General features: G+C 57.5%; 1 protein-coding gene and 1 long non-coding RNA gene across 4 annotated transcripts; one reads left to right on the top strand and one right to left on the bottom strand.

Annotated features, from left to right (window-relative positions):
- Positions 1–3650: 3650 nt before the first annotated feature.
- Positions 3651–8191, bottom strand: LOC118997745 (uncharacterized). Its single transcript, XR_005068714.1, has 3 exons — positions 8122–8191; positions 5097–7491; positions 3651–4420 (listed from the first exon to the last, which is right to left on the bottom strand). It is a non-coding gene; the product is annotated as an uncharacterized LOC118997745 (long non-coding RNA).
- A 175-nt stretch (positions 8192–8366) lies between these two features.
- TINAGL1 (tubulointerstitial nephritis antigen like 1) lies at positions 8367–18368 on the top strand. 3 transcript variants are annotated; one of them, XM_037061609.1, is made up of 12 exons: positions 8367–8446; positions 8963–9276; positions 10176–10239; positions 14448–14540; positions 14750–14864; positions 15966–16089; positions 16174–16324; positions 16426–16615; positions 16712–16757; positions 17024–17138; positions 17958–18003; positions 18128–18368. In XM_037061609.1, exons 2-12 carry the CDS (start codon positions 8970–8972, stop codon positions 18266–18268), a joined length of 1392 nt encoding a protein of 463 aa, XP_036917504.1. In that variant the 5' UTR covers positions 8367–8446; positions 8963–8969; the 3' UTR covers positions 18269–18368. The 3 variants fall into 3 exon arrangements, with proteins under 3 accessions (XP_036917504.1, XP_036917506.1, XP_036917503.1); XM_037061611.1 differs by having other exon boundaries at positions 8371–8446; positions 8860–9276; XM_037061608.1 differs by having other exon boundaries at positions 8389–8446; positions 8868–9276.
- The last annotated feature ends 3184 nt before the right edge of the window (positions 18369–21552 follow it).

Below are 21552 nucleotides of genomic sequence, written 5' to 3'. Positions count from 1 at the left end.
ACGCTGCGTGCGGAAGCTCGGAAGGCGTAGCTGAGAGACTCATAGCAAGTGGCGGCCTGCTGCGGGTTGGGCCCGAGGACTCCAAAGGAGCCCTTGAGGTGTCTGAGCAGGGTAGAACTTTTTGCTGTAGGCTTTTTCTACGTTTTTTTGAACCGTGAGAATGCATTAATTAGGTAATTTTAAAATGAAATACAACAAATTGTTTTACAATGAATCAGCGGGGCCCTCTCTCCCAGTTTCTTTCTGAGCCAGAGCGCAAGCCCTGGCCCTGTCCCAGACAGTTGCTTCTCTGGCACGTCCTCTTCGGGACCCTTGGCCTCCAGCATTCCATCCTCCTTCTCCCTTCTGCCCTAAGGGGGCTGGAGACAAGGGCTCCAGTAGCCAGGTCTGAGTGAGTCACCTCTCTTGGCCTCAGTTTTCCGGGCTGTGAAAATGGAGATGACAGCTGGGGGTGGGGGTGGGGCTGGAGGATGAGATCATTCACATCAGATGCCCAGCCCATAGCCGGCCCCCAGCCAGAGCAGGTGCTGGGAGGCGTCAGTGCTGGCCGGGACTCAAGAGAGGACACTGCGTGCAGAGGGCGTAGGTGAAGCTCAGGGCGGATGGATGCGCACTGATAGGTCACTGTATCTCTCACCGACGGGCTGGGGACCCGGGCCCAGTGCCTACCTCTCTCTAGGTCTCTGAGTTTTCCCTTGCAAATGAGGGGGTTAGCCTGAATGAACACTATCTGATTTCTAAATCTTACTGCCCCAGGTGACAAGGGAGGCTCAGAATCTTCCCTTCCCTGTCAGATATGGGTTAGAGAGGCTCCAACTGAGTGGGGACTTGTTCAAGATCACGTGGCTTGTCCGAGGCAGTGAAAGGACGGGTGCTCACTCCCAACGAGGCCCTTGACCTGAGACACCCCTCTCTGTCCAAGCACGTCTGTGTCTGAGCAGCCCTGTGGTGATCCAGGGAACCTCTCCTTATTTTCCCAGCTTCTGATGGCCACTGTGGGAGGGCTGCTGCCTACCCAGCCTTGAGTTTAAGGGAGTGAATTCCCCCAGCCCCTCCCCAGCATTTGTGCCCACCAGCAGGAGACACAGAGTGATAGGAATGCAGTGTGGGTGTCCCTGAAGACCTCATCCCCTGGAGGTGGGGACTCCCTATGAGCTGGGGCACCTGTGAACACTGGAATGAGCTGCCCCGTGACAGCCCCGACTCTGCTCTGTCACCTGAAACTCCCTGTCTCCCAGGGGTATCCCTTACCTCCTCCTGCTGATCCGGAGCTACTGGCCCTGGGGCAGTTACTTCCCTCCCTGGGCGGGCAAGAGCAGCCTTGGGTTCTGCACACCTTCCAGATCCCCGTGGCCTCTGATACTGCCTTTCTTGCCTCCGGGATTCGTGATACTCCTCAGCATCCTGGAGCAAGACATCAAGTCCCTTGTCCATTTAGTGGGAGGGCTGTTCCTGGGACTGAGCCTTGACTTGATGTAAGAAGTTTGAGTGTTCCTTTCAGCAGATGTAGGTTGCTGTGTGGCTGGCAGGGAAACCGGACATGGTCTGTCTCAGGGGTGGGCTTACTTCCCAGCCCTCTGCCTGGGCGTCACTGCTCCCTCCCGGGAGCCTGCGGGATGTTTGCTGCTCTCCAGGTCGATGTGCAGAGAGACCTCCAGAGCGTGCAAGCCCCAACAGGCTCCGGAATGGTCCCGAGCCTGTGTGAATGACTCTACCTGCTTTTCCTACGGGTTGACCCATGAGGGTTGAGCAGGTTCACCTTCACCTCCAGTCAGTTTTAACTGAAGTGACACTCATTTTATGTCAGTGTCAGTGCTTCTGTGCCCCCTTGCCTGTTCTGAGGTGGTCCGTGGCCATTTCGATCTGGGTCAGTTTCACGGCACCAGAGCATTGGTTGCTGACCCTCAGCACTTTACCTGTGTTAAGTCCTGAGGTCCTCCCAACTACCCCGCAGGTAGGGGCTGTTATTAGGGTCCCCAATTTACACATGAGGAAACTTAGGCACGGAGGGCTTGAGAAGCTTGTCCCAGTTTTCACAGTTACTGGGAGAGGAAGCCAGGGTTTGAATCTACTTCATCTGTCTACTGAGTCTGTGCCCTTAACCACCGTATCATGCCCTTATCATTGCAGGTGAGTGTTTGAACCACGTGGACATGAGCAGATTTGTCAGAGTCAGTTTGTTCTGCTTTTTTCAGCATAAGTGCCGGCTCAGTCTGCCTATCGCCTGGAGTCTGGCTTGACTCAGCGGACATCCAGATTCCAGGCCTGCGCATCCGTGATTTTCCTTCCTGGGGCTGCAGTAACAAACCGCCACAGACTCCGCTACTTTAAAACAACAGAAATTTATTTTCTCACAGCTCTGGAGGCCAGAAGTTCAAAATCAAGGTGTCTACACGCGGTTATTCTGCCCCTGGAGTCCCAAGGGGAGGATCCGTTTCTCTCCTCCTCCAGCTCCTGGTGGCCCCAGGTGTTCCTTGGCTTGTGGCTGTGCCACCCCACTGTCTCTGCACCCACGGTCACTCAGCCCCCTCCTCCCTGTGTGTCTCTGGTAAGGACACTGCTCAGTGGATCTGAAGCCCACACAGAGATCCTTAATTTCATCTGCAAGGACTCTGTCCGAACAAGGTAGCATTCACAGTTTCCAGGGATTAGGACATGAATAGAACGTTTTGGGGGTTGTCACAACCCCTCAAGTCACATCCCAGCATTTCCCCCCGAGGATCCCACTCTTAAAAGTGCCTCTTTCTACTGGACTGGGATTCACCCAGCTATGAGGGGTCTCATCACCTTCTGCCCGGGGATTAGAAGGTAAAAGTGTAAAACGCGCTCGAAGCCATGGAAGAGCTTCCTGTACTTCTCAAGACCCATTTACTAATACTGGTGGCTGGGAAATGTCAGGGCTTCCTGGAAATGTGCGGTGAGGTGTGGAAATGTTTCTGTAAACAGCCACTGGGAGAGAGCACCAACTTTCTAAGATGTTTGCTGGTGATAACACCAAGCTGACAATCGCTGGGGGCATTTTCTTTAATAAAAGCAACACTACACTGAAGGAGGGCAGATAAGTAAGGGACAGGGGTGGGGAGCCATTAACCCAAATACCCCAGCATTCCTAGCCTGGGGTTGAAAGAGACTAGCACTGGGGATGGAGGTGGTGATGGAGAATTCTTCAGGGGACAGACTTTGCGAGGAAGCGGCCCTCAGCGGCCCTTTGTGTTCAACTGGCCCCCGAGCAGCCATGAAACACAGACTTTACAGAAAAGGGAGAGCCGTGTCTCTCTCTCTACACCTCCCCAGTGGCGCAGGGACAGCGGGGAGCCACAGGTGCTGCTCCAGTCCTCACAGTTTCAGTCCCTGCAGAGGTGCCTTCCAGGCTGGGGCTCCAGGCCCCGCCCCCAACAGCTGTGTGACCCCCGCAGGCAAGCCAGCCAGCAAACTGGCAGACCAGAGGAGAGGCCTTGCAAATTGCTAGCAACCTCTGCTGGAAATCCTACTGTTTCTCTATTGTCCTTGATTGTGGAAAGGATTTCACACCTAATCCTTTTTTTTAAAGGCTTTATTTATTTTTAGAGAGAGGGGAAGGAAGGGGGAAAGAGAGGGAGAGAAACATCAGTGTACGAGAGAAACATTGATTGGCTGTCTCTCTCCTCCAACTGGTGACCTGGCCCGCAACCCACACGTGTGCCCTGACCAGATCTGAGCTGGCGACCTCTTGGTTTGTAGAACAATCAGTCGGGGCCACAGCTAATCCTCCATCCTCTCTCCAGCCTCCGCTTTTCCCAGGTCCCTGTGTCTCACTGTCTCGCTTCTATCAAAGGCCAGCTCTGCCTTCCCGTGGCCCAGATACCCTCCTCTCTCACTTTATCAAGGGCTCTGCTCCTGGGTAGCCCCCTCTCCATCTCCTCGGTTCCTCCCCTCCTACAGGTCACTTGTCATCAGCATAGAGACCCAGTTTTTTTATCTTGCACATGTGGACAAAACCCTCTCTTGACCCCTCTCTTCCCAGCCAAAGCCCCATTTCTCAGCTTCCCTCTGAAGTGCCACTTTCTGAAAAGTTACCTATGGCTGTTCTCCCCGACTTATTCGCTCCCATTTTCTGGTCCAGCCATTTCAATCCAGCTTCCATATTTGCTCTTCTAGGCTCTCATCAAGATTGCCCCGGTGTCCTTGTTGCCCAATCGACCGGACCCTTCTCCGCCCTCAGCTTACCCCGACTTCGGGCAACCTTCCACAGTGGTCAGCACTCCCTCCTTCCTGGAAGGCTTTCTCCTACTGGCTCCTGACAGCTCCCTCACCCAGCCGCACCTGCTCAGTCTGCTCTCCACCCTCTCCTCTCTGTCCAGCTTCCAGTTCGGGGTTCTCCGCAGGCTCAGTGCGTGGGGTGCGTGGCACTCAGTAGGGCATGGTCCAAGCAGATCCCAGCCTGCTCAGATTGCAGGGAGGCAAAGCGTTGTGCCTCTCGGTAGGAGGAGCAGAGAAGAGCTGAGAAACCCCACCCACCAGGCTAGATACCCAAAGCCGTCCTTCATCGCTCCTCTCTCTCACCCACCACATCTGATCCTTCAACAAGTGTGTTTAAAGAATTGTATTTATTTTTAGAGAGGGGGGAAGGGAAGGAGAAAGAGAGGGAAAGAAACATCAATGTGTGGTTGCCTCTGGCACACCCCATACTGGGAACCTGGCCCACAACCCAAACATGTGTCCTGACCTGGAATCAAACCCGTGACCTACGGTTCACAGGCTGGCGCTCAGTCCACTGAGCTACACCAGCTAGGGCAGCAAGTACTGTCTTGAATAGGCCCATTTCTCTTGATTTCCACAGCCACCAGCCCTGTTCAGGCCTCAGTGTCTCTTGCTTGGGCTGCACCTCCTTCCTGGCCTCTCTGAACCCACTTGTGCCTTGTAATCCACAGTGCAGCCGGAGCGGGCTTTTGCCCCTGTGAATCCCCTCTGCTGTCCAAAAACAACTCCAGCTCCCTACCACTGCCGGAGGTCCTGCCTGGCATGCCCTGGCCCTTGGCCCAGCCTCTTTTTGCTCCTCTACCCCCCTTCATACCGCAGCCACACTGGGTTTTCTTCTGTTTCTCAAACAGACCAACCTGTGCCGGGCCTCAGGGCTACTGCTGATCTGGCTTCCGGGACTACCCTGCCCTGGGCCCTAGCAGTGGCTGCCTCCTTCTCGTCCTGCAGGTCTCCACTCAGATGCCGTCTCCTCTCTGAGACCTTCGTGACCACCTCGTTGCTCCAGGTCCCTGCGCCATGTGCAGACCTTCACAGCACTGCACTTGGTGGGATGACTTATCAGTATCTTTGTCTGTCTGTCTGTCTTCCCATTCAGCTGCAGACGTCATGGCAGCAGGACCTGTGTCTGCCTGGCCCGACCCTGCTCACGGCACCTAGCCCAGTCACAGAACATAGTAAATGCTCAACAGACACTCGTTGAATGAACGAGAAAATCAGACAGTGAAGCACACCCCGGCTCCCACAAAGCTCTTCCCCGTGGCCCCTAATCTTATCTTCCACAAGCGTGGTCCGTCCACAGAGCAGCAGCTGCCTCTCGCAGGCCTGCAGGGGGTGCTTTCAATAAGGCAACCAACCCAGCAGGCCCCAGAAACCGGACACGTCTGGGTGTGGTCTCACCCAGGACATTCGCCCTGGCCTGGGTCTCACACTTAGTTCCAGGTAGCACTGCTCCAAGGTCTGGACACGTGCAGCTGACCACTGTGGGACACGAGGGACTCCCAGCCTGAACTGGGATGCCATTTGGGATCCAAACAGCTGAGTCTCCAGGCCTCAAGTGGTGGGCCCTGAGCCACAGACCTGGGCGGAGCCGGGCACAATGGGTCTTTTTCTTCCCAGGAGGCCCCGCTCAGCTTCCGCAGGAGAATGGCCCATTCTGAGCCCTGGAGCAGCTGTGGCAGGGAAGGAGGAGCACTGGATTCTGGGGAGAGGGGGAGGCCAGGGCCCGGCTCTGCAGTGTGACCTTAGGCCTGTCACTGCCTCTTTTTAGTGTCACTCCCCACTTTAGGGAAAGAAGAGAGCATGAAAAAAAAACACCAGGGAACTCCTAGGTACAGATGGGAAAGCATGTCTCAGAGAGGGGCAGTGTCAGCCCAGAGTCACAAGCCAGGCGGGACAGAGGCTGCGGCGCCCAGGCCAGCCTGAGGCTGAGAGCTTGCAGGGTCAGTCAGTCTGGCTGTGTCTCCCACCTGTCGCTCTGCCTCAGGCCTTTGCACAAGGGTAAGACAAGAATGAGTCACCAGGAAGGAGGAGGCCATGGAAAAGGAAAGTGGGTTCCAGTCCCCCTCCCAGAGCCCTGCCCTTTTCCTCTCCTCTTTGGCCAAGCAACCCAGTGAGTCACGAGATTCCGCTGGGTTCAGTGCCAAGCTCAGGGCTAGAGGGGACCCCCTCCCCCACAAGCCACACGCTTGGCTCTGCTATCTTCCCCCTGCTCTGTGTTCCTGCCTCCTAGGCACAGACAGACAAGTGAGGACTGCCAGACAGCCAAAATCCCCAGACAGACACCTAGTAAACCGGCATGCACAGGCAGGGACAGTCACACAGCAGCACACAGGGACATGCCCACCAATGAGCACACAAGTACAGGCAAACGGCACACTGAAGGACAGACAGACAGGCCAACACAGAAGCAATGTCTAGGCAGACCCACAGGCAGGTGGCAGGCAAGCAGATGCAGACAGACACACTCTAGCAGAAACACCCCACCAACACAGTACACAGATACACACACACACATGCACCCAACACAGACTCAGATGGGTGGCCTGCAGAGGGTGACTTGAGGCAAAGGACAGGCCGGGTGTCCCTGCGCCAGCCCTCAGCCCCAGAACCCAACAGAAACTGGTCCATGAAAGTGGAGACTCTGGGTAGCAGCCCTTCTGAGGGCAGCCTCCGTCATTCACCCCGAGGATTTGGCATTTGCCAATGCTGAGAGGCCCACCGTGCAGGAAAATGAATGAGGTTAGATGTGAAAAGAGACTTCCCGACCAGGAGGGGGTTGAGGCCTGCAGTGGGTGACGAAAGGGGACCGGAGGGAAAGGGGTGGCAGGGAGGAAGCCTGCATTCTGGCTGTGCGACCTAAGACAGAGCTGATTTTCTGAGCCTCAGCTTCCCGTCTAGGCGTTGTCCCAGGTCCCTGCAGGGAACTGGAGGGCCATCTCCTCAGTGTGTCAGAGCCAGTGCTGGGGCTCCCGGGCACTACTCTCCCGTCCTCCCCTGGCAGAGGGTAACCCAGGCACAGATGCCTTTTTGTCCTGGTCTCTCCCCTCCCCCAGGAGCTGGCCAGCTGAGGATGCCCCTAGGCTGGGCAGGCCGGGAGGGGAGGTCGGAGAGAGGGCAAAGGGCATCCCCAGGCGTGATGCCGGCCACCCCCTCCCCACGCCCAGAGGTGGCCTGCGGTGGGAGCAGGAGGTCTGTGCAGGTGTAGTGCCTTTCATCCTCGCTGCTGTGGGAGTCCTCTGGCCTGAACCCAACCTTTTGGAAGAGAGAGGATTGCGAAATGAGGAGGTAAAAGGTGATGGCAAGCCTGGAGGGACAGAAGCCCCATTGTTTGGGGCCCACGACAGCCTGGGCAAAGGAAGGGCTCATGCCCTGGGCAGGAAGGGGGGCTCTGCGAGGGAGGGGGCACCAGCTGGCGGGACTCCTGCCACAAGGCCCTGGAGGAGGACAGGTGCCAAGCAGGATGCCCTCGGGATTAACGGACAGTGGCAGAGCCTGGCGAGATGCCTCTGCAGAGCCGAAGAGGGCTGTAGGGCGGGGAGGCAACCCCTACAACACGCCCTCCTCGCTCCGCCCCCGCCCCCCCCCCCCCCCCCGGCCCTCAGGACGGTGAGCTGTTCAAGGAATCTGCAGGTTCGGGATTCCAATCATTCCTAGGAACCTGGCTCAGGGCGGCCCAGGCCCAGGGGGCACTGTGAGAGGGGCGCGTGCCTGGCTGTTCTCATTGCCCAGGCTTCAGAAGGGGACTTAGAGATGTTTGCCGCCGGCACCCTCCCCATCGGTTCCCAAACTCCCGTCCAAAACTCGGAGCTCCGCCGCCCCCTAGCTCCCCTTCTCCGCGCCAGTCCCTGAGCCCCACGGCGACGCCCACGGGGAAGTCCTTACCGCTGTCAGACCACATTCCGCTTTCTGTCGGTCAGAGTTCCGCCCCCTAAGGAAACAGCTTCCACCGGAGCCTAAGTGAGAAAACCGCTCGCTCACCTCGCCCCTCACAAGTCCCGGCTCCGAAGCGCCGGGACCACCCCAGGTGCAGGAGCAGGCTCCGCCCTCCCGCCGCCGGCAGGCGGCTCCACGGGTGGGGCGGTACAAAAAAGCGATCCCGCCCCGCGCTCCTCACTTGACTTTGAGTGTCCAGCGGTCACAGGAGTCGGTCACAGGAGTCCAGAGGCGGCGCGTGGGGCAGCCTGGGCCAACCCACACCCCTCGTCAGGTAGGGACGCTCCCCTGCTCAGAAGGCAGAGGGGGCAGCAGACAGAAGGAAGAGGAAGGAGGAGGGCGCAGGCAGGGGGACAGGGCAGGTGGCAGAGAGGGAGTGAGGAGTGGTCAGAGGGACCCAGAGAAGAACAGGAGAAAGGGGGACCCTCATCAGGGGTGGAGGCTGAAGCAGGAGCAGAGGGACCCAAGACCTCTGGTCCCGACTATGGGCTTTGGGTGGGGGAGCACCAGAAATACCAGGGTTCCCATCCCCTGTCCTTGAAGTTCCCCAGGCACATCAGGGAGGGGCCCCCTCTCTTGCCCAGTTCCCTCCCCTCTATAAGCCAAGGCACACAGACTTACTCTGCTGTCCATGTCCTGCCTGGGGACACAAGAATCAGGGTGTCTGATCTTGCTACACCCTCTCGGACTTGCAGTTGCCTGAAGCTGGGATACCTGTCCCTGGGGTGCCGGGGAGTCGCTGCTGCCCACCGCCTTGGACCCCTGACCTCTGCCCTCCCTGGGGCCCAAGAGGCACCATGTGGAGGTGTCCACAGGGGCTGCTGCTGTTGCTGCTGCTGGCTGAGTTGGTACTGGGAGTACGGCCGGGCCGTGGGCGCCGGGAACTAGCACCGGCTCTGCACCTGCGGGGCATCCGGGATGCGGGAGGTCGGTACTGCGAGGAGCAGGACCTGTGCTGCCGAGGCCGCGCCGACCACTGCGCCCTGCCCTACCTGGGCTCCACCTGCTACTGTGACCTCTTCTGCAACCGAACCGTCTCCGACTGCTGCCCGGACTTCTGGGACTTCTGCCTCGGCGTGCCACCCCCGATCCCCCCCATCCAAGGTGGGCACTGGACGTCCAGGAGTGGGTTGCTTTTTCAGCCCCAAAGTCAGCACGGGTCAGGAGCAAGGCCAGTGCACTGACATTTCCAGGGGAGGCTTTGTAGAATGCGGGAAAGAGACCCTACCTCACTCTCCGTACCTCTAGGAAGTCCCCACTCTGGTCTAGCTTGAACCTTTGCAGCAAAACTGAAAGAGAAGATCCTTAATCAGTGGGATTTTAAGCTGGCCCAGGAGAAGGGCAACTTTCTGCCCTTTCTCCCAGTCCTGTTTCCATATTCCGAGATGGAAGGTACTGGCCCCGCCCGCTGACTCAGCCTCAGGCTGATAAAGAGCACAGGGGTTGGTCAGGGTCACCCGAGCTATTCCTCTGCCTTTGCCCAGGGTTCTCAGCCCCAGCGATGGCCGCTTATGCCTGGGAGGTGGGTCGGATCTGTTCCTGTCTTCAGCCCTTGCCACCTTCCTTTGCCACGTGCTTGTCCAATAGGAGGATACTTGAATTTCTTACCCCAATTTTCGGGGACTCTGGGTGAGAGGTTGCATACCTGGGTTATCATGCCCAAGTGCTGTATTAATTTATTTAGTGGAGTCTGTTGCCTTCTCTGGGCCTCAGATTCCCCACACACCCCACCCCTCTTCCCATCTCCAAGCTCCAACTCATTTAGATGCAAAGGGTCCAGGCAGGGCTATGGCTGGCAGCGAGTGAAGCAAGAAGGATCTAAGCTGGAGTCACTGATGAACTTCCTAAGTAGCAGGTGGCCCGTGACCCTGCAGGAGGTGTCTTAGGTTATAGTTTGACTTTAGTGTCAGTGAGGGCTAGGATGTGTGCATGTGTGTTTCTAGACAGCTGACCTTTAAGGACTTGATCACCTCAGCCACGTGTCTCCTCTTCCCTCCCACCAGGATGTATGCACGAGGGTAGAGTCTATCCGGTCCTGGGAACCTATTGGGACAACTGCAACCGTTGGTGAGTGTTTGGGGCTTGGAGAAGCTATGCCTGGTGGGCTCCGTGGCTGAGAGACTGGATTCCAACCCTGTCCCTGTCCCTCACATGCTGAGAGCAAGTCCTTTCCCTTCTCTGAGCCTCAGTTTCCTCATGTGACACATGGGAATTTTTACACTATGCCAACTTATGTAAACAGCATTCTAACAACATTCCCCAAGGGTGACCGACCATGGACACCGGACTCCAGGTGTGGCCCTGAGCTGCGAGTCATTCCTGGCCCCTCCTGGCTGGGCTGGGCTACTACCGCCCCTCCCGACATTTCCCCGTCACCAGAGGCCTAGAAGGGGGCGCCAGGAAGGAAACCTCTGACTGTAGCATCCGCTGCCCCGAACCGGATGAGGGTCAGGGATGGCTGAGTGGGAGGTCAGCCAGCTTGCACGGGGCCTTCCCTGGAATGTGGCCCCTCTCCCTCCTTTACCCCCACCATTCCTGACGGGAGGATGAAGGGGTCACACGTGCCCCCTACTTTAATCGGATGCCTGAGATGGGAAGGGGAAAAGGGTTGGGTAGGGAGCCTTGAACAACTTAATGGAAATAATGGGGACCCTGTGACTGAGAGGAGGAGGCACTGCACCCACTCCACCCCCCGCCCTCTTTGCCTGGGAGGCCCTGGGGAGAAGGAGTTTTTGGAATGCATTACACGTAAGTGTTTCCATTGCCTCACTGGTGTGAGGGGTGCTGGGTTAGAGTGTGTGTGTGTGTGTGTGTGTGTGTGTGTGTGTGTGTGTGGTCAGCGCCTGCATGCTCCTGCTGGTCCTGATAGGATGCCTCTGGACCCTGAGGGGTTAACACTCTCCACACCTGTCCCTGGGGCTGGCCACCACAATCCCCCTCTGGAATACTGGGACCTGTTGTCACCAGTCCAGTCTAGATCTGGTTGAGCAGCCCTGGAGGCAAAGAGGAGGTGGCAGGAGGACTGACCAGCTTACTGCCTGTCCACCCCTCCCCCCGCCAGCCCTAGATGGCTGTGTTCCCTGTGTGCGGCACCCGAGGGTATGAGGCAGTGCCTGTGGGCCTCTGGGCTGTGCGAGCCCCCGAGGGATAAAGGAGGCTTCCAGAGACTCTGAGCAGACAGAGAACCAGGGGAGCCTCCCTCCCCTGCAGTCTCTCAGGCCCTCTCTGAAAGTGCCCGCCCACTCCTGGGACTGGAGAGTCCAGCCATACTGGGTCTTGTTTCCTCTTGAGGCTCCTTAAAAGGCAACATTGGAGGCGGGAGCCTGGGGCAGGCTTCGAAGGAGGCAATTTAGCATCCTGTAATAAAGTTATGAGCTTGTAAAAGCGTCGAAGAATTCATAGAATTCAACTGTTCAGTGGACACCTATTTTTTAAAAGATTTTATTTATTTATTTTTAGAGAGACGGGTAGGGAAGGAGAAAGGGAGAGAAACATCACTGTGTGGTTGCCTTTCATGTGCCCCCTACTGGGGACCTGGCCCACAACCCAGGCATGTGCCCTGACTGGGAACAGAACTGGCGACCCTTCAGTTTGGCACTCAATCCACTGCGCCACACCAGCCAGGGCAATTTTTTAAAAAAAGATTTTATTTGCTTATATTTAAAGAGAGGGAACGAGAGGGAGAAAAAGGAAGAGAAACATTGATCGATTGCCTCTTGTACGCAACATGGAACTGAACCCACAACCCAAGCATGTACCCCGACCGGGAATTGAACCAGCAATGTTTTGCTTTGTGAAATGACACCCAACCAATGTACCACACTGGTCAAGGCACACCTATCTTTTAAAGACCTACTATGTGCAGCCAGAATGCAAGACAGGTCCTTGTCCTTTGCACTGGAGTTTCCAGTCTAGTGGTGAAGAACCAGACACACAAACGTTATCACTTTAACCTCTGACAGGTGTGATGGGAAGGCAGCGAATAAGGAGGGAATCTCAGTTTAGAGTGGGGTGGGGGCGAGAGAAGGCTGCTCAGGAAAGGACATTTTTGTTGGTACAGGAAGGTGAGAGGCACAGGAGGGAATGTGGGAGGCAGAGCCTGTGGGAAGGCCCGGAGGTGGGCCCCAGCTCCCCACAGCTGGGGCTGTGGAATGGGGGGAGGCTGCCGGAGGCACAGGGTGCTGGCCGCTTCCCATGGGTCTCTACGCTGTGGCGAGGATTTTGTGCCTTGTTCCAAGTGTTGTGGGAAGCCACTTGGAGAGTTCAAAATCTGGTTTTTGTTCTTCAGAGATCTCTCTGGCTTTAGAAAGCGACGTGGGGGGATCATAAAAAGCCAGGGAGCCTGGTTAGGAAGCCATCGCCATGGTCCAGGCAGGAGGTGAGGAAGGACCACAGTACTCGGTGGCAGTGGAGGCGTGACAAGCAGACAGACTCAGAGCCTTTCCTGATGTGACTTCCAGGACTTGCTGATTGAGGAGGCGTGGGGGTGGGGTGGGGCGGCCCCACAGACTGCACAGAGTTCTGATTTGGACACCTTGGGTAGGGGCCTTATCTGAGTTGAGAGTGTTAGGTGAGGAGCAGGTTTGGGGAAAGCCCGCTTGGCCATGTGAAGCTTGAGATGACTTTCACCGGCCTCCTGGGGGAGTGGTCAGGGAGCCAGCTGGGTCTGAGCCTGAAACTCCAAGGGGGCAGGGTGGGGGGCGGGGCTGGGGTTCCCCTCAGGAGAACAATAATGGCTGATCACAATTCTGGAGCGCTTCACGGGCCCAGCCTTGCACTAAGTGCTTTGCAAGCCTGCCACTGCGTTCCCGAAAGGCAGTGCTATTATTGCCCTCATTTTACAGCCAATCATTTAAATAACTTACCTCAGGCCACGTGCCTTGTCAGCTGGGACTGGGACCCAGACTTGAGTTTCGGAATCCATGCTCAGTCACTTTGCTGTACTGCCTCATCCATTCATTCAACAAGTATTTATTGGGCGTCTGCTCTGTGCTAGGCTTTGTTGTGTAGGCACTGAAATATCCAATAATACCTGCCCTCAAGGACTCTAGAGCCCATGAGGAAACAGGTATAAACAATCTAAGTATCTAAATATGCAGTATGTCTGACAGTGAGGGCATGCTAGGAGAAAATAAAACAGGGAAGTGGGACAGGAAGAGTAGAGGATGTTGAATTGTAAGATAGGGTGGCCAGGGCAGGCCTCCCTGAGGTGCCGTTTGAATGCAAACTTGGAAGAAATGAGGGAGCCATGGGAAGAGCGGTGCAAAGGCCCTGGGGCAGAAGCACAGCTGGGACGAACAGTTGGGGGACCAGCCAGCCGGGGCCTCGGGAGCCAGCACTGCCAGGCAGCGGTCAGAGAGGGGCCAGGAGGATGGATCAGGGCCTTGCTGGCACCATAGGGACTTTGGCTCTTATTCTGTGATGTGCAGCGAGTAGAAGGTTCTGGGCAGAGGGATGACATGATATAATTTGGTTGAACAGGATCCCTGGCAGCTGTGTTAAAAATACACCGGAGGGCCCTGGCTGGTGTAGCTCATTGGATTGAGTGTGGGTCTGTGAACCAGAGGATCATGGTTTGATTCCCAGTCAAGGCACATGTCTGGGTTGCAGGCCAGGTCCCAGCAGGGGATGCACGAGAGGCAACCATACATTGATATTTCTCTCCCTCTCTCCTTCCCTTCCCCTCTCAAGATAAAGAAAATCTTTAAAATGCACTGTAGGGAGGTGCAGGGCATCGGTGGGCAGAGGAGTGAGGAGACTTTAGCACAATCCAGGTGAAGGTGCTTGGACCGCAGGGTCTGCAGGGAAGAATGAAACACGGTTTGGATTGTGGGTGGGTTTTTAAGGTATAGCCAACAGGATTTGCCAATGAATTGGATCAGCAAATGAGAGAGAGTCAGGCTTTTGGCCTGAGCTCCAGGAAAGGTGGAGTGGCCCTTTTCTGGGGACTGTGGGCAGAGCAGGCATGGGATGGGGGACCAGGATCTCCACTTGGGCTGTGCTGAGTTCAACCTGTTGTTAGACACACCCGTGGTGATGCTGAGTATCAGTGACGTTCTTCAATCTGCAGTTTAGGGAGAGATCTGGGAAGATATAAACTTGAGAACTGTGAACTTGAAGTTGAGATTTAAAATCACCAGGCTGCATGGGATGATTTAAGGGTTTTGCCATGGACACTGGTACAGAACCTCAGGCCCCTGTGGACCTCCGAGGCCTCTTCCCTCCAGAGGCTGCCCAGCACCCCCTCACGTCTTTCTTCCCTGCTGTCACCTCAGCACCTGCGTGGAGAAAGGGCAGTGGGAGTGTGATCAGCAGCCGTGCCTGGTGGATCGAGACATGATCGACGCCATCAACCAGGGCAACTACGGGTGAGAGGCCTTGGAAATGCGCTGGCTGGCCCACAGGCACACGCACACACAGCACACACATTCTGCCTGAGACGCATGTGCTGCCAGGCACACCCACGCTTAGGCCTCATCTGTGCATGCACTCCACCCACACACATCCCCAGGCACCCACGCGTACCTCCCGGACCCCCAGCCTTAGCAGGCCTGTCACTTCCACCCCTCCCCTGCAGGTGGCGGGCTGGGAACCACAGCGCTTTCTGGGGCATGACCCTGGATGAAGGTATCCGCTACCGCCTAGGCACCATCCGTCCATCTTCCTCCGTAGCCAACATGAATGAGATTCACGTAAGTCCATTCTTGCCCACAGCCCTGCCATCTCATGGCCTAGGACCCCGGGGGACCTGGCACCCTGTGCCCTGTACATCCAGGGGCCTGGCCTTGTCCCTCTCCAACATACTGTGTGACGCTGCACAAGTCGCTCTCCTTCTCTGGGCCCTGAGCTCTTGCCCATAAAAAGAGGTGCTGCCCTAGAAAATGCACCGATGCTCGGTTTCTGAGCGCTGTGCTCCAGCCCGGGCCCTTTCTTGGCCTCCCCAGACTGGAAAAAATGCTGTTGGCCCCAGCTGGGTCAGGGCCCAGGGGGCCGGGAGGTCACCTTGGTATTTTGGGAAGGGAAAAACAGACACTTCCCCGGCTCTGGCCAGAGAGCAGCAATTCTCGGAAACAGCTCGGAGGAACCCCAAGGGAAGAGGGGGCTTCTCCCTTCCCACCAGTGGGACCCTTTTGGGGAGGAAATGGCAACCAGACCCTGAACAGTCAGAGGGTGAGGAAGGATTACTTAAGCAGGACAGGGCCGGGGCTCCTGCTGGAGGCTCCATCTCTCAGTGGTGGGCAGGGAGGAGGCAGGGGCTGGCTGGAGTGGCCCTCCCTGAAGAGGGACTTCAGCTCAAGGCTGCCCATGTCCTTGCTCCCTGGGGCCTCTGCTATTCCCCTCCTGCTGTTTGCCTTGGCAGCCTGCCAGTCACGGGACCTGCTTCTTCCCTCCCCGGCCCTTTGCGGCCTGAAGCCCAAGGTCCTGGTGGGAAAGAGGATGCAACAGATTGGAAGGTGCAGAAGAACACGGCAGGGGTTGAGGACGAGAAGCAGGGTGACTCTGGCCTGGCTACCTCCCTGTTCCTGGCCTCAGTTGTCTCATCTGTAAAACAGAACTCGTCTCCCCACACCGGACACTAGGGAGGCACTAGCCGTACGGGGGGTCTTCCACTTGAGCCCAGGCAGAGGTTGCTGGAACCCTTCCGCAGCGGGAGGGCCCAAGGTCGAACTGCAGAAGGCCCTGGACTTTTTCTCGGTGCCTTCAGTTCCTGCCCATAACAAGAGGCCCTGGAGAAGGCCCTGGGGGAAGGCCGGGCAGAAGCAGGAGGCGGACTGAGTGATTTTGCCTTGCAGACAGTGCTGGTTCCAGGGGAGGTACTGCCCACAGCCTTTGAGGCCGCTGAGAAGTGGCCCAATCTGATTCACGAGCCTCTTGACCAGGGCAACTGTGCAGGCTCCTGGGCCTTCTCCACAGCGGGTACGTCCGAGGACAGGGCCGGCTGGGTGGGGAGGGAGGGCCGAGGCCAGAGCTCCGACGGCACCTTCTGCTTCCTTCCGCCAGCCGTAGCGTCTGATCGCGTCTCAATCCATTCTCTGGGACATATGACGCCTGTCCTGTCGCCCCAGAACCTGCTGTCTTGTGACAAGCGCAACCAGCAGGGCTGCCAAGGTGGGCATCTCGATGGCGCTTGGTGGTTCCTGCGACGTCGAGGGTGAGCAGCAGCCGGGGTGCGGCAGGAGGGAGGGCACGGGGCTGGGGCCTTAGGAAAGGCCAAGCTCACTTGGCCCTGGCTCCCTCCTGCTGCCCCTCCAGGGTGGTGTCTGACCACTGCTACCCGTTCTCGGGCCAGGAGCGAACCGAGACTGGACCTGCGCCCCGCTGCATGATGCACAGCCGGGCCATGGGGCGGGGCAAGCGCCAGGCCACCGCCCGCTGCCCCAATCACCATGTCCATGCCAATGACATCTACCAGGTCACGCCTGCCTACCGCCTTGGCTCCAGTGTAAGTCTGCACATGGGTGAGGGGGCACAGGAAGAGAGCTGGAGGCTGGAGCCTCACCCCTGATGGACACTCTCTTCCCCGCCTTCCACCCTCCAGGAGAAGGAGATCATGAAGGAGCTGATGGAGAACGGCCCCGTCCAAGGCAAGCACCCCTCAGCCTGCCCCTGGGTTCCAGAAGCATGTGCCTGCCTAAGGCTGGGCACAGCCAGCACACGTGCTCTGTACGGCACGGGCAGCAGGTCCACACAGGCTGGGAGTGGAGGGACCACGGCCCCGCCCCATGGGCAGCACTGGGAGGGGAACTTAGATTCTTGGTAGGAGAGGCCCTGGAGCCGGGGCATGAGTCTCCACCAGGGCCCCGGTGCCGTGGCTCAGGGGCTGAGCCGGTGCTGTCTGCCCCGTCCACAGCCCTCATGGAGGTGCACGAGGACTTCTTCCTGTACCAGAGCGGCATCTACAGCCACACGCAAGTGAAGCCGGAGCAGTACCGCCGGCATGGGACCCATTCCGTCAAGATCACAGGGTGAGGGGCTCTGGGGGGCAGAGGGGTGGGGACAGCCGGCTTACACTGGAGCCTCTGAGCCTGCCTTGAATCCAGACCATCTCCCTGTAAAGTGCCATTTTGAAGAGGAGGAAACTGAGACTCAAAAAGAGGAGGGACTTACCCTAGTCACACCAAGAGTCGGGTGCCCTTTAAGGCTTTTGAGGGACCGTTCCTTCCTTACACAGAGAGACAAAATAACTCCAATGGCACCCAGAGGAGGGTCTGGGAGTTGCCGACTTCTCCCCATCTCGGCACCTGTTTTCAACCCCTGCCTGACTCAGGACCTTGCTCCCAGCCTCTGGTTTCCCCACCTGAGATAACAGGAGGTGTTTGAGTCAATGACTTCAGTTGTCCAACCAATGAAATGCTCTTTGCAGTGGGAGTGTGGGGCCTCTAAGTTACTTATATTCTTTGGCTCTCTTCCTTCTGGTCCCTGGCACCCATTCCTCCTTGGTTCCCCAAGTGAGGAGCGAGGGCAGGCAGAAGTGTGAGGTCCCAGAGAAATGGTCCAGGATGGGGGTGCCTGGAGGCCAGAGGTCCACATTCCCCCTTTCTGCTCACCCCTCAACAATCCCTTCCAGTGCCTTTCCCCACACTGGGCGCGAGTACTGGGCGCGAGTACAGACTGAGAGAAGTCTGGGGACTGAGGGAGGTGCACACGGGGACCGAGACCTGCCCACGTCCTAAGGGTGTACCTCAGTGATGAAAGGCAGCAGGGGTCGACAGGGAAGGCCTGGGGGAGGAGCCCTGCAAGCAGGTGGAGTCAGCGCCCTTAGCCCTGCCTGGTTCTGCCCGCAGGTGGGGAGAGGAGTCACTTCCTGATGGGAGGACACTCAAATACTGGGTGAGTCTCTGCGCTGCTGCGGGCCCTGCAGCAGCTGTCCCCTGCCCCACCCCCTTCCCTGCTTTTCCATGCCCCTGCTCACACCCCTGCTCACACCCCTGCTCACGCTCCTCCTTGTTCCCAGACCGCGGCCAACTCCTGGGGCCCAGCCTGGGGTGAGAGGGGCCACTTCCGCATCGTGCGTGGAGCCAACGAGTGCGACATTGAGAGCTTCGTGCTGGGTGTCTGGGGCCGTGTGGGCATGGAGGACATGGGTCACCACTGAGGCGGTGGGCATCAAGTCAGGCCAGCCGGCAGAAGAGCCCCCTGGGGTGGTGCCCCCTGCTCCATCTGTGGGCCCAATCCTGTGCTCCAGACACAAGCAGGCGCCAGGGGCCTAATCCTCGGGAGGGTTTCGCTGACACAGCGCCCAGCCTGGGAGCCACGGGCAGGCGAGGCTGGTGGAGCCCCCAGACCTCCCAGCGGGTACGGGACAGAGCCTGGCCTGGGGGAAACTAGCCTGCGGACCCCAGGTCCCCCGCACCCCCATGCAAGACCACTGAAGCCGGGACACCCCCAAGTCTCCAGACCCATTACCCATCCCACCCCTATATTCTTATTCTCCAAAGATATTTATTTTTCTTTTCACTGTTTTAAAATAAAAACAAAGTATTGATAACTTTAGCAACTTGGAGCCTTCTGGGAGCAGAGAGCCAGGCCAGAGTGGGGGTGGCTTATGTTTAGAAAGCAGAAAGGACTGCTGAGGTCTTGCTGGTTGGCAGGGGTGGGTGGACTAGACACCTCAGTCTCCATTTAGTCTTCGTTGTCAGTGGTCCTGGGCACTGACCCACTTGAGGTGGAGCAGGGATGGCATGACCTTTGGCCCCCAGAGAGACATGAACCCGTGGGAACCACCTTTCAGACGCTGAGTCAGCACCGCCTGAGAAGGGAGGGCAACCCACCAATCAGCAGAACTGGCGCCAGTGCCCAGCAGGCGGGGGTGGGGGGTGCAGCCTCACAGAAGCTGAGCCTCTGTCTTTGCAGATCAGCCTCTCCCAGTCACCCAGGCGAGGGGGCCCTTCTTCTTCCCCCGCCCCTGGGCTCACTGGAGCCACCTCTCCAAGGCTTCTCCAGACTCTACCTTCACAGGCAGGCTCCCAGTGCCAGCAAAATCAGCCTAGGTCTCAGCCTGGCTGTCAAGGCCTCCAGGACCCACCTGGCCAGCATCCTCAGCAGCTCCTTTATCCTGTGCCCAGGCAGCTCCTGAGTCCTCACTGCTCCCAAGGTGTCCAGTACACATGCAGACCAGTGGGCATTTGCACAGGCTCTTCCCCCAGTCAGGACACCTTCCATCCTACCCTCCCCTTTCCCCGGTGCCACTCTCATGTCAAAGGCACCTCCAGGGTTCCTTCATTCCGACAGTACCTGTAGAAGGCGCCTGACGTTCCCCTAACCCAGGTAGAATGGCTCAGACGCCCCCTCCCTGAATGCACCTGCACCTGCCCTTTCAGCCAGGATTTCACTCTTCTGGGTGTTCTGCCTCCTCCCCTACGCTGGCAGCCCCCTGAGGGCAGGCACTGGGTCTGGTTCCTTAGAGGGTCCTGGTGCCTGCACGGGTACGCTAGCACGAGGTGGCATTACAGGTTGTGAAATGGTTGAGTGGATGTGGCCCATTCTTTCCCCTCCACGTGCCTCCGAGACCTGGAGGCCCGCCCAAGGCAGGAATCTTCCTCGTGCAAACCCGCGTCACTGAGCGGGGGCCGGTCACTGAAGGGAGGCAGGAGGGGGTCCCCCTCCCTAGCGGGCAGCTGCTCAGGACCCGCGGAGTCCCGTGGCCTTGCGGGAATCACCTGAAAGGAATGCGGGGCCAATAAGGGGCCGCCTTTGTCTCACTTCCTGTTTGCCAGGACGCGCCGAACTGTGCTCCCCGCGCGCGCCCGCCCATCCCTAAGGGGCCAAGGCCAGCCAGGGGCCCTGGGGAGGACCGCTGCCGGGACCCCCACAGGGAACGCGGGGACTGCGGCTCACCATTCGCTCGGGCTGCAGCCGCCTGGACGCACCCAGCTGCTCCCACCCTGCTGGGAAAACCCCGTCCCCGGGCGGGGAGAGGTTGGAATTTTCTACAAGGACCTTCGGCGGAAAGTACAGGCGGTTGGGAAGGGGAGGGGCGCAGCCCGGGTTTGAAGCTCCAGCTCCGCCAGCCTGCGGACCTTGGGGGAGTCAGCCCAGCCCTTCCTTAGTCCTGTTCCGGGATCACGGAGCCCCGGGCACGCCCAGCCCTGCAGTGGAGGGGGCTCGGGTGGGACTGCGGAGGGTTTAGCGGTGCCTAGGCAGCCTCCACCTGCCACCCTTGGTTCTCTGATGTCAGTAACGACGTGCTGATATAAAGAGCCACGCAAACATCAAGCCCCTCCCCCCTCCCCCCAACTGCTACCCTTTAATCGATCCAGAAGAAATCCTGGTACCCCAGCCGCTTGCAGCAGTGCTCCCCGAGGCTAGTTCCTTCCTCTCTCTGGGCCAGGGCATGGGTCGTTAGACAAACCTGGGTTCGAACCCTGCACTGTCTGTCCCGCACTGGCTGTGTAAGCGTGCCTCTCAGAGCCTGTCTTCCTGTCTTCACTGGGAATAAGTGTGCGGTCCTGGACTCTCCCGAAGGGAGCTGTGTTCTGAGAAGTTCATTAGGTGATTTGGTCATTGTGTGAACCTCGCAGACTGTACTTACACAAACCTACACGGTGTAGCCCGCTGCGCACCTAGGCTAGACGGGATAGCCTATTGCTCGTAGGCCACAAACTTGGACAATGCGTTGCACGAAACAAGAGATTAAATCGAGCAGAAGAGAAGGTGGTGCGATCGGGAGTCCTAGTAAAGGAGACGAGGCTGCTGCCTCCGAAACACTGACAGCAAACTTTTTAAAAGATTTCATTCATTTGTTTTTAGAGAGAGAGGAAGGGAGGGGGAAAGAGAGAGAGAAATATCTATGTGCAAGAGAAACATTGATTGGTTGCCTCTCATACACCCCAACCAGGGACCTGGCCCACAACCCAGGCATGTGCCCCGACCAGGAATTGAACCAGCGACCTTTCGGTTCACAGGCCGGAACTCAATCCACTGAGCCACACCAACCAGGCGACAGCAAACTTTTTTATAAGTAGGAAGAGTACACTTTACATTAAAGATTAAAAGTATAGTAAACACATAAAGCAGCAAATAGTTGTTTATTATCATCTTCAAGTATCATGCCGCCATTGCTGAGCTGCTGTTGTTGATCAAAACACCCTTAGGTGGTGCAGGATCGTACCCACCTCCTGGAGTTAGGAGGGTACGTGAGGCTGTACATGCTGAGCCTTGAGCACCATGCTTGGGACTTAGGGGCTCAGTAAATGGTAACAGCTGTACTGTTTTAAGGGCATTAGACTGACGTAATAAGTAAAGGCTTTTCCTAATAAGCTAAACATTTATTGAGTATTTAGCCACATTGCCAGCACGTTACCCTCCCTGACTGCTTTGCCTGTATCATCTCCTTTAATACTAAAAACGAACTTAGTTTGCAGATAAGGAACAGCAGTA

Source organism: Sturnira hondurensis, unplaced genomic scaffold, assembly GCF_014824575.4.
Source record: "Sturnira hondurensis isolate 20B ecotype Veracruz unplaced genomic scaffold, ASM1482457v3 Scaffold0013381, whole genome shotgun sequence".
Classification (NCBI taxonomy): Eukaryota; Metazoa; Chordata; class Mammalia; order Chiroptera; family Phyllostomidae; genus Sturnira; species Sturnira hondurensis.
Note: the sequence above shows the minus strand (reverse complement) of the source record. Positions and strands in the feature narration are given on the sequence as shown.

Coding starts and splice junctions, on each gene's coding strand:
- TINAGL1 (XM_037061609.1), top strand. CDS start 8,970: ATGTGGAGGTGTCCACAGGGGCTGCTGCTGTTGCTGCTGCTGGCTGAG. Junction 16,616..16,711: donor CCTACCGCCTTGGCTCCAGT/GTAAGTCTGCAC, acceptor TCCACCCTCCAG/GAGAAGGAGATCATGAAGGA. Junction 16,758..17,023: donor GGAGAACGGCCCCGTCCAAG/GCAAGCACCCCT, acceptor CCCCGTCCACAG/CCCTCATGGAGGTGCACGAG.